Source organism: Papio anubis, chromosome 3, assembly GCF_008728515.1.
Source record: "Papio anubis isolate 15944 chromosome 3, Panubis1.0, whole genome shotgun sequence".
Classification (NCBI taxonomy): domain Eukaryota; kingdom Metazoa; phylum Chordata; class Mammalia; order Primates; family Cercopithecidae; genus Papio; species Papio anubis.
In genome coordinates this window covers 137621298-137633542 of record NC_044978.1, presented here as the reverse complement: position 1 = coordinate 137633542, position 12245 = coordinate 137621298, and the positions used below count along the sequence as shown (strand labels likewise).

At 35.6% G+C, this 12245-nt stretch overlaps 1 protein-coding gene across 1 annotated transcript in view; it reads right to left on the bottom strand.

The window, feature by feature from the left end:
• GRID2 (glutamate ionotropic receptor delta type subunit 2) overlaps positions 1-12245 on the bottom strand; it is a 1499636-nt gene that overhangs the window by 144742 nt on the left and 1342649 nt on the right. Inside the window, exon 14 of the mRNA XM_017959328.3 lies at positions 2972-3138. Coding sequence (XP_017814817.1) covers positions 2972-3138 — 167 coding nt within the window. The remainder of the gene's footprint in view (positions 1-2971; positions 3139-12245) is intronic.

The following is a 12245-nucleotide window of genomic DNA, read 5'->3' as shown; positions in this document are numbered from 1 at the left end:
TCCCTTTCTCCATTTGTTCAGGGAATCAGGATGCAGGATGTCATTATCAAGAAACTCCACAGAAAGGAACAATTTAAACTGCCAACATCTATACTGCATATCAAACAAAGGAAAAATAATGTTCAATGCTTAATATTACTTTTTAGCAGTTCACTAGAGTACATTTTCTGAGAATTAAAATCTCTGATAGGTAAAGCACCACAGGGCTAATAAGAAATGCAACACTTGGTGTAATTTATTAAATATTTCTTTAATTACTATTATGTTCATGCATTACTTTTTACATAAAAGATACAGAAAATCTCTGGGTGTGGTGGCTCATGCCTGTAATCTCAGCACTTTGGGAGGCTGCGGCGGGTGGATTACCTGATGTCAGGACTTCAAGACCAGCCTGCCCAACATGGTGAAATCCCACCTCTACTCAAAATACAAAAAATTAGCCGGGTGTGGTGGCATGCACATGTAATCCCAGGTACTCGGGAGGTTGAGGCAGGAGAATCGCTTGAACCCGGGACGGAGAGGTTGCAGTCAGCCGAGATCATGCCACTGCACCCCAGTCTGGGCGACAAGAGTGAAACAATGTCTCAAAAAAAAAAAAAAAAATCCAGAAAATCAAGTCCGAAAAACAAGAACATTTTTAGTAATGAAAAAGCCAATTAACCATAACTAATCAATAATCAATAATCCTTTTCTCAATTATCTGAGTAATGTTAAGGATTCATTAAACAGTTCTGCTGGTCTTTCACCATGAAACCCAGGATCCCTTTTTATTCTATTATGCTTTTCCATTCTCACATCTAAATTAAAAGCAGCGGTGTGTTTGTTCCCTTAGAAGGGTCTCTTCTATTTGTTATTTCTCCTTATTTGCCCTTGCCTGATTAAGGTCAAGTTCCAGGCTTACCTTCTCTGGAGAGTTTTCACTCATTTTCCTTTGTTAACTACTCTGCATGCTGTTCAATTATTTCAATACCTTAACTATATAACTTAAAATAATATAAACAAACAATACTGATATTATATACATATATATCAACACACATTTATAGAAATGTCTGTATTGTTCTTTGTTTCTTGTGTGTGGGTCTTGTATCTCCAACTAGATGCCAAGTGCTTCACAGACTGATTCAGAAATCTGATTCTCTGTGGCATGATACAGAAACTGATTCCCTATGGCATAATTGATTTTTGTAGTTTGTTCCTCTGAGAATTTGCTCATCAATAAATGTGTTTTGATTGATTATTATTTAGTATTTTGCTTCTCAGTTAATGCCTATGTATTTCACTTTCAGCTCACTGCAACCTCCACCTCCCAGGCTCAAGCGATTCTCATGCCTCAGCCTCCCAAGTAGCTGAGATTATAGGCATGCACCACCACACTTGGATAATTTTCATATTATTAGTAGAGATGGGGTTTCTCCATGTTGGCCAGGCTAGTCTCAAACTCCTGGCCTCAAGTGATCCACCTGCCTTGGCTTCCCAAAGTGCTGGGATTACAGGTATGAACCACTGCGTCCAGCCTGTTCATAATCCTTTACTCCTTCCTTCCCTGTATGTGGAGTACATTTACCCACTCCATTAATTTTGAGCTTGGCCATGAGACTTGCTTTGGTTTGTGATCTGTGGGCAGATGGAACATATGCCACATCCAAGCAAGAAGCACAGGAGACACTGCAGGTTTCTGCCAACCTCTTTTGCAAATACTCTTTGCAGTGAGAACAGCATGTCCCTGTTAGGTCGGCTTCTTCAGCCTGGGCCTTGGAATGAGAAGCTTGCACAGAGTAGACCTGCAGTTGACCCACAGTTTGAAGCAGAGCACAACCAAATTACAGCCTTGTTTCATGAATGAGAAGTAACTTTTCTAAATCACTTATACTTTAGAGTTGTTTTCTACACAGAAAAGCTGACTAATACAGGACCTTAGAATTAATCTAACTTCATTTTACATGTCATGAGAGAGGTTTAGATTTTTATGGTTTGCTAATGGAAGAGTTATGGCATAAATTGTGAACTACTGATTTTTAGTTCTTTTAAAAAAATACACACAAAATGCCTGGCTGTTTTGTTATCCTAAAATTTGGAGAAATATAACTCAAATTGTTTGAAATTTACGGCCTTAGTACTATCTGGAACTGCCCTCTTAGACTATCATTAGATTCTAGAGAATAGGTAGAAGAAAATCTAGAAACTAAACAAAATGTACTTTCAGTATAAAATAGGATATACGTCTACGTGGAAGATATTAATCTGTCTTAGGTCCAGGCTTGTTTGGTAGGAGATAGAATGAAATGCAGTAATCTTTGTGCATTCCTTTCAGGCCCAAGTCTTTCATATGCATTGTTAATCTAAAATATATATTTAAAAGTCTTCCATTGTAAACAACTACTTTATCATAGAACATTCTTATTTGAAAATGGATATAATGTCTTAATAAGTTATCTCCTTGATTTCCATGACAAAATCTACCGTATACTTTGATGCTAAGTGGGGAATTCCAAAATCTTAACTGTTTCCTTTGCAAAATTCAGGTGGAAACATCCCTGTCATTATGTGCTTCAGTTCATCAGAACTTTAACTTGGTCCTGAAGTTTATGTTATGCTTTTGTATTCTTAGAATGAATTCATTTTCTTAACTCTGTGACATTTGTTACTAAAAATTCAGACTAGATTACTAGTTTACTTCTAATAGAAATAACTAACACACCTACTTTCTTTACCATATCAATTTTTGGAAAGTAAAACCAGTTATATGTAGCATTATTTCTCCCACTACTTATGGGAAAAATAATACTTCATGTTTTAGGTAATGAGTGTCTTATTGAACAACCACTTATAACTATCTTTTTTGTTGTTGTTGTTTATTGTGCTTCTCCTAACAAAGGAAACAAAATGTAATAAACCAGATCGGGTAACCAATGGATATTCTTTGTCTAAATTTCATCTCTCCCTTTATTTGGTCATACACAAATCTTACCTTTGTGAAAAAACATCTCGGTAAGGACTGCCATGTTGTAATGCAATTCCATATCCCCGATCAGCAACAGTATTTCCAATGGTGTAAAAGGAACAATCTGGGTCATTGATAGCCACATATTCCAATACAGCTGCATCCCATACAAAAGCATAATTTCCATATTTTACCTGTGAAAACATGAAGAACAAAAGAAGAAATAGGGTTTAAAGTTGGAATTTTAATTTACATAGACAGGATGAAAAACATTACATTGGTATATATTTAATTATGCCAAAAATAATAGAACATACAGTCATCCTTCAGTATCTGTTGGGGTTTGATTTCAGAACCCCTGTGGATACCAAAATCCAGGGATACTCAAGTCCTTTATAAAATGGCATAGTATTTGCATATAATCTCTATACATCCTCCAGTATACTTAAATCATGTCTAGATTACTCATGATACCTAATACAATGTACATAGTATGTAAACAGTTGTTGCACTGTATTGTTTTTAATTTGTATTTTTATTATATTATTACTCTCTATTGTGTTTTAAAAATATTTTCAGTTCATGGCTGGCTGAATCTGCATCTGCAGAACCTGCAGATATGGAGGGCAGACTGTATTTCTAAGTAAACTTTTATTCTGAATGAGAATTTGTACTTTGGTTAATTTATAGCTCTGTTCCGAAAACATGGAAAAGGTCGAATATTTACTATACTTTTAGGCCACGTTGCTTGTAGTAAAATGATCCTTGAGGGGAAAATGTCATTTGGATTGAGAGAACAAAAAATGCATGAAAGGAAGCCATGTCTTTGAGCTTCTACCATTTCAGTGATTCGTGTGACTGGGACTGTCCCTTTTGGGGACCCTGAAAGTTATGCCTTTGGAGTTATTACAAGAGCTACTGATGACTTGTGTTACCAGGCTTCTAAGCCAGGTGGGTTTCTGCACTCACTCAACATAGGTATCATCTTGCATGTCATCCCTGTTCTAAATGAAAGCTGCAAGTACAACTCACATTGAAGAAAAATGAGCAATGCTGCCCTGCTGATGAGCTACATCTCCTGTCCTATATCCTTCTAAATTAATCTATTATCGCATGTGGCCTGTGGATATCTTGCAGCTGAACTTAGAAGAAAATTCCCTGGTGGGCATTGCAATGAGGAAAATACAACGATTCCACAACTTCCTCTATCATCATTTTTGGAACATAACTTTACTCTGGTTCACTTACAAAGTCTTTAGTGATTATTTTTTTCCCCTTAGTAATGACTCATACACTGAGTCACAAATTTACCCCCCTCAAAAAAAGCCTGACCTACTACCCTAAGCATCTCAATAAAGTATATTTTCACTTTATTACATGTAAAAATGGACTTAAGGAATTCATAAAATAAATAGAAGTAATAGTTAAACTCCAAGGTTAGTTTGCTTATATTAAAAGAATAATGCAACATTATTAAACAAGGAAAAGCAACACTGGTTTAGTATTGGAAATGTTACTGGGGTGACAGTATATCTTACAAATGAGGCTTTATAAAACTTTTAAATGATCTTTCAATAGACACAAGAAAGATACTTGGCAAAATTATAAACAGTTATCTATCTATTATCTATCTAGTGGTAAACCAGGAATAAAGAAAATCCATAATGAGATACAGAATGCTTCAAACAACAGCAAACCTATTTCAAGCTTAAACTCTCACTGTATTACCATTAAAGTAAAGAAAATGATGCTTACTATTAACCCAAAATTAACATTATTGTAACAACTTTATCCTATGCAAAAAAGGATGGAAGCAAAACTATGATTTCAATCTATTAGGTAAAAATTATCATCCAGTAGAGACAAAATTATCATTATTTGATGATATATTTAAGAAGCCCATCAGAATCAAGTGAAAAGGTATTTTAAAAATTCAGATTTCAAAAAATAGATTGATCGTAAATGGATATATACAAATGATTTGTTTTTCTATTAATATATTAATGAGATGATAGTTTGAATAAAAATATCTATGTACACTAAATATAAATACAGAGAGATAAATTTAACAATAAATTAGTAGGAGCTATATGAAGAACACCTTAACACTTGACTGAAGACGGCTTGAACAAGTTTCTGGATAGATATAACATATTCCTAAGAATGCGGATGCATAATTACAAAAGACATTTAAATTTTCCCCAGATTCTCCAATACAAAATGTAATTCTAAATAAAATGCCCAAAGTTTATTTTAGAACTTCTTAAGACCTTTGCAAATTTAATTAGGAGAAAACAGATAAGAATAGTAAAGAAATTTTGAAAATTAAAAAAATAATAATTATCGGAGACTTAGAATACCAAGTAATGAGACAAGCTATAAAGCTTAAAAATAAAACAGCACAAAATGTATTTCAGAATAGAAAATCAGTGGAACAGAACAAAAGCCTACTGTTTTTAAAAGTATTTAAATGTCATATAAAGACTGTATTAGACTGCATAGTATTCCATAGCATATATGTGCCACATTTTCTTTATCCAGTCTATCATTGATGGGCCTTTGGGTTGGTTCCAAGTCTTTGCTATTGTGAATAGTGCTGCAGTAAACATACATGTGCATGTGTCTTTATAGTAGAATGATTTATAATCCCTTGGGTATATACCCGGTAATGGAATTGCTGGCAGTTCATGTCCTTTGCAGGGACATGGATGAAGCTGGAAACCATCATTCTCAGCAAACTAACACAGGAACAGAAAACCAAACACCACATATTCTCACTCATAAGTGAGAGTTGAACAATGAGAACACATGGACACAGGGAGGGGAACATCACACACCAGGGCCTGTTGCGGGGTCAGCGGGCTAGGGGAGGGATAGCATTAGGAGAAATACCTAATGTAGGTGACAGGTTGATGGGTGCAGCAAACCATCATGGCACGTGTATACCTATGTAACAAACCTGCACGTTCTGCACATGTATCCCAGAACTTAAGTATAATAATAATAATAAAAGAATCCTCTGCCATCATAAAACTTTTATCTCTCTTTAAAAATAAGACTGCATTAGAAAGTCAATAAATCAAATCAGTGTGGCAAATATGAAATATTCAAAAAATGTGACTGGGACTGGTGATAATTGCAAAAATGTCAATATCAGAGCGCTACGTCACATCAGACAAAATAAATGTCTGTAGTGTAATAAATTAAATATAATTTTTAAAAAACAAAGTTTTAAGAAAAGAAAAACTAGAAGAACATGTGAGACTTCTTTCAGTACTGAAAAAAGAATGGAATATCTAAACATAAAAGTAAAGGAAGTAAATATAAAAGAAACATTTAATTGTTGCCTTTTAAATACATTTGCTTAGATCCCACCAACATTGGATACCCAGTAAAAAGTTTCGTATGAAACAATGAATGGCCTAAACCCTTCAGTCCAGTTAACTGTGCTCAGTGGATACTTACTGTCTTTTGTTGAGGTGAACCCCAACCAAACCATGAGGTATTGAAACAGACAAAAGTTTTTTCCCTAAAGAAAGCATGTAATGCAAGTATTACTCATGGAGTGTCTGTGGTACCCTAGATCCTAGTTTAGGTACTATCGGTCAGTGTTTCTCACAATGTGATGCTAAGACCACCACCATTAGAATTACTAGGGGATTTTTGTGTTAGATATGTAGATTCTAGATCTAATCCCAAACTTACTGCATGATGATGTTTGATGTTTAAGGCCTGGGAGTATGCATTTTAACAATCCTGACAGCCTATACACACTGCTTTTTTATTACTAATGATGCTGATGATTAAAAATATGAGTAATATCATCAGAAACAATTTTATATACGTGGGGTTTGATACAATTATAAACTAGGAGATGCTTGGAGTCTTGGTGTGAGAGAAGGAAAAACACTTGTATAGGTTTCCTCTACATTGATTTCTCACCCACAGAGTTATCCCATAGTTTCCCTCTTTTCTCTGATCCTTTGCAACCAACTTGCAGATCTGCTTTTAGCTCCCTAGGTCTAAATTTACAGTGATTGGGAGTAGCAGTGACCTTGAAGCTTCCTCTAACAACCTACTTTGATTTTTTGTGATTATCTTCTGTTTTAAACTGTTAGTTTGGCCTCCTGGATCCCCTGGCAGCTTCTTTACAAACCTCAAGGGACCTCCCCAGCAGGGGACATATTGCTTTGCTGTTAGAAAAGTTTTCTAGCTTTGTTGTCAAGGCTTTGTGAACTGTAGAGCTCTACTTAAATGTATAGTAACATTATCTTTGCCACTATATATGCTGTCTCTTGCAATACCGATGTTCCAAAGCATTATGAATGGATTTTTAAAAAAGAGAATCATTAAGACAGTATGATTATAGCCTGTAGCAATGGCAACGAAATGTTGCATAGTAACCCAAACTATTTTAGCTTTTAAAAATGGCCCTGGCCTTTTCCATCAATTAAAACATATAATCACTGCCTTTTGAATGGTTTTTAACCATCAAATTAAAACTCTATAAAATACTCATCAACAAAGCCTAAACTCACTTTTCAACAGAATAATAACTGAAGGACTGGTCTAAAAATTTTCAATCCATCTGACTAGGTAATGGAGTTTTCTTAAAACTTTTCAACTAGCCCTGTTCTTGAGGCCATGTTTAGGTAGGTAACTGAATCACATGCCATTGATTTATTTGCTAATGAATTCCACACCAGCAGAGTCCTTCATAATAGGTTAAACAGAAGAAAGCAAAACTGAATCTGGGAGCTTCATGTCAGCATATTTCAGGTCTCATTTTGAGGAAGGAAAAATAATCCAAAGTGATACCCACCTCTAGTGTTTTCAATCTCCAGACCCCAAAGTAGAGATGCTAGGATGCTATGGTTATTGATTGACATTGGTAACTATTGAGGCTTAGCATCTGTGTCCTCATAATAGTGCCTGAGATACCAACAGCCTCCTGGTGATAAATTTCTCACTTTCCAGATAACACTAGGAGCTAGGTTTTGTTCCCATTTCTATATTATTTCTATAGCAGTTGTTCTTTAAAGTCAATTTTACTAACAATCATTAGACATTAACTCTAAAATTCTGAAGGTTAAGTTTATAAGGAATATAAAGGTAAGACTTGGGCCCCCATCGTCAAGCTGCTTACAACTCAGTAGTGGAGATAATTCAAGTACTAAATTGTTGTAACACGAATCCTATTATGGTAAGGATCATACAGACAGTTTTTGTTTAAAGTGGTAAAAGAAAACTGAAATTAACTTTTATTGGAAGGAATCAGGACAAGTCTCAAATATTCTGGTAACTGAAATAGCTGTATAAGAAAGCCCCAAATATTTAAATTCCTTATCAATAGTACCTAACCAATTAAAAACATAGATATGCTTTGGAGACCATTTCTCGTTTATGCACACTCCTCTAACCTAAAGGTTTTTGAAATTTTCCATTTGTCAGGGGAAGAACTGTAAACATTCAATGTTATTTTCTCAAATATTTGCATTTCTTGCCACATAAAGTGAAGGATGGGAAAGTGCATTTTCAAAACCTGCACCTGTGTTCCTCAACATGTTAGGGATTATGACACATTTCTATTTGTTTATAGATTACTCATGTATTGTATGCTCCTGTTCTGACATCTCCATCATGAGCTGATGCTGAAAGCACTTTGCTTTTTAATTCATTAGGTAGCAGTCTCCTGTACTAACTACAGATGTCCATGCCACAAACAAACTTATCTCTACCTGTTATCCCACCAATCTTGATTTGAATCGGGAGGACAATATTCTTTCTCACATGAATCTTTAATTTAGCAAATTTGTTAAAAGCTCACTTCAAAATCGACAGCTTCAGAGAGACACAGAAATGATGATCCTTTCTTATTAAAAAGCATTCAGTGGGAACAATTATGGAAAAGTGACATTTAAACCAAAAGGGTTAGATAGGAATTTCCTTTGCTAAAGAAAGAATATCCTCCCTCTGTCCTCCATTTATTTCTTATGATAATAGATAACATTTACCAAACATTTTTCAACTGCTAAAAATGCCATTTTCACACGTATTTATTTGTTCTTTACAACACTGTGAGACAGCTGATACGATATCTAATTCACAGGTGAGGTAATTGTGACTCGCTCCAAGTCATACCAATGATTTGTGGTAGATTTGGAATGTGAGATCAAGGCTATCTTCCTATGCTCTTTGCACTACATTAAATATAAATTTCTGGGAGATTCTCCATAGGAATACAAAAGCATGTGAGATAGAGTAGCCTTTGCCTGTAAGGTATAGCCTATGGAGTTTGAGAAACAACAGTTATGTAAAGAAACATAATGCTATGTAGTTTATGGCCAGGGCCACAGAAAGCATGCAATTTCCTCAGTTCTATAGGGTCATGCTATTAAGATAAAAAAAATTGGGCTTTTAAGAAAAAGTTTGCTTACTTCTCAAGATCATTGGAAAAAATGAGTATTTGGTTTATATGACTCTGAACCCTCGAGGCCTGTTGATTTTGTAGCCATTGCTCTCTTAGCATTTCTGATTCTTAGGAATGAAACAAAGCAGAGCTTTTGAAAATTAAAATAAAGGTTGAAGAATGAAAATCTGTTATTTTTCCTCATCAAATAGAAATGAAAAGGCCTGAGAATAATGTGAGAGAAATAAATTCTAACCTTGCCCACTAAGCTCCAAACTTCTTTCCAATTTTAACTAATGGTCAGTGGGGGATAATGTGATTGTGAATCATAGGCACAAAGAGTTATGATTAACCCAGAATCGATTTGCAGAGGTCCTTATAATTCATTGCCCATATAAGTCTTAAAGATGGGATGGCTTTAATATTTATAACACATGGTTTAGGTGGTAGCCTCTCACACTTTGGGCAAATTAATAACTTAGCAGTATTCATCAGTTCTTCTGAATTTATACAGCACAATAAATCATGATCAAACAAGTTTAAGCACTGAAGACTGACTTTAAAATATATATGGTTTTGTTGACTGCTACCTTAATGGTTGGCCTATGATAACTTACCTGCTATTTTGTTGAAATTTTAATTTGTGCTCTCACATAGTCATCATGGGGCACAAACTTTCATAAATAATCTAGGAATATATTTAAAATAAACAAACATCAACTTTTTTTAAAAAATCAATTTTTTAACCTAGAAAAGAATTGTTATGCCCACCTCTAAATCTTATCTCTTGCCTGTTCTTTTTGAGATTATCAGGAATACTAAATCTATTTTTTAAAGTTTTTAAAAGCATTCTAGGAAAATAGAGAACTGAATGTAGCTTCTTTCCCTTCCACTGCCAACTTTTTCCTGAAACAAACGGCTACTGGGTTCTGGAAGACAGAAGGTTAGAAAGGTTGGGGCTCTAGGTAACTGCATGTGGGAAAAGAACTGGTGATTCTCTCCTTCAGGCTGGGCGTGTCTGCGAAAACAAGTACAACCTGCAGGGAAGGCAACGAAGAAACTCAGTTTGAGGAAAGCTTGGTTCACAGAGATCTGTGGCTCCCAAGTTCTCCTGACTTCCTTCCTTAGATATTGGTTCCCATGAATATACATGTTCTGTTGCCTTTAAACTGGCCAGGACGCAGGTGAATGGATGGACAGAGACCTCCCTGTCCTGGAGCCTTGGGGCTTGGGACAGACCAGAAGACTGGAGAGCCCTTAGCAGCTTCTGTGTGTCTCAGGAGGGGAATTGAGTCACCTTGTTTGTTCTGGTCCACAGGAAGAGAGGATATTTTACCTTCTACAATTAGCAAGACTGCCAGTTCCTAGGCTACTTCAACAACTAGACCTGAATCCTCATGAGCTGACAAACAAAAAAGAATAATCCATGTAGTGAGTTCCACAGTTGGAAAGGGAAAAATGAATTACAACAAGTAGAATACACTCCAGGGAAACAGCAGTGTGGAAGATTACAATTCTAACAGAAAAGTAAAAAGAGCACTTAACTGGATTCAAGTGAGACCAAAAAAATCTTTGAGGCTACAAACAAATAATCCAGCCCCAATTTCTCAACCAAAGTATTGAATAGATGAATTGAAGGAAATGCTCATAAACGTAAGCTTAATAGGAAGAGCTAGGGTGACAACTGCCCAGATTTGCCTCCAATGCCTAGTCATAGCACAAAAGCCCCATGTCATGAGGACCTTTCAGGGAGGTAACAAATCCAGGTTTTTGGCAATGGGTACAGAAGGTTAGGGAGGGGTAGTATCAAACCCATACAGCAGCTCAAAAAATAGCAGTTGAAAGCAACACTGTGTTTGTAGCAGATGGATATGGCATAGATTATCTGTTTCCCACAGTTGCTGTCACTGTTTTTCCTCCTGACTGCTGATGTTGGCAACTGTGATTTGCTGTTCACAATAATGAATCATCCCTTGTTGCACCACTGCGAGTGCTGAGGCTTAAGTGTGTTACTTAAGCACATTGTAATCATGGGTATTAATAGTCCTTTGTCTGTGGATTGACGGTTTTCTTGGTATCATCTCGATACCAAGATAATGTTAATTTAACTTTCAATACTGTTTTTTTCTGAGAGTTCAGATAATAAATATGAGAACGATTATAATACCAACGCCAGCATGACCTGAATATCGCTGAAAAATAAGGCTAAATGACAATGTTATCTTATTACAAATGGAAGGACATAAATAACTGGATCAGGGAGGCAAATAACCAAAACAAACTACTGCACAATCTGCAGAAAAGAAATTTGCAATTGGGGTATGATGGAGAAAAGGATGTGAAAACACATATGTAGACTGAATCTCATAGTTTGGAATAAGACAGGGAATACTTCTAAATCAATCAAAAGTTCCTGTGTCTCCCCAAAGACACCAATGCACAGTTAAAAACAGTGGCTACTGAGTTAGTTTGGGCATGCCACATGAAGAAACATAACTATTGTGCGGTTCCCCTGATAGCTCTATAAAACGGAATGAAGCTACTTTTCCTCATTACAAGGTTTCAAATAAAATGTTCTGTGGGAAAACAAAAGGACAAAAGTTTGCTAACAGATGTGTTGGCCTCTTACTGTATAGAGCTGATTCCTTCAGATCTTACTTGAATGAGCATGTTTTCTACAGTAAAGTTACATGCCAAATAATGGCAACAAAAGCTGATTCTTCTAGCTTTTAGGTACTTTTATTTTAAAAATGGAGTTTCAAATCATCTTCTCGATTTTTATGAATATTTTAATAAAACCGCAGAAAACATAAAGCAAAAGTCTACTGATATTTTGTCCAGATACTTGCCCTCTATCTGCAAGTTCTATAGACATTGCAAGTGTACATTTAA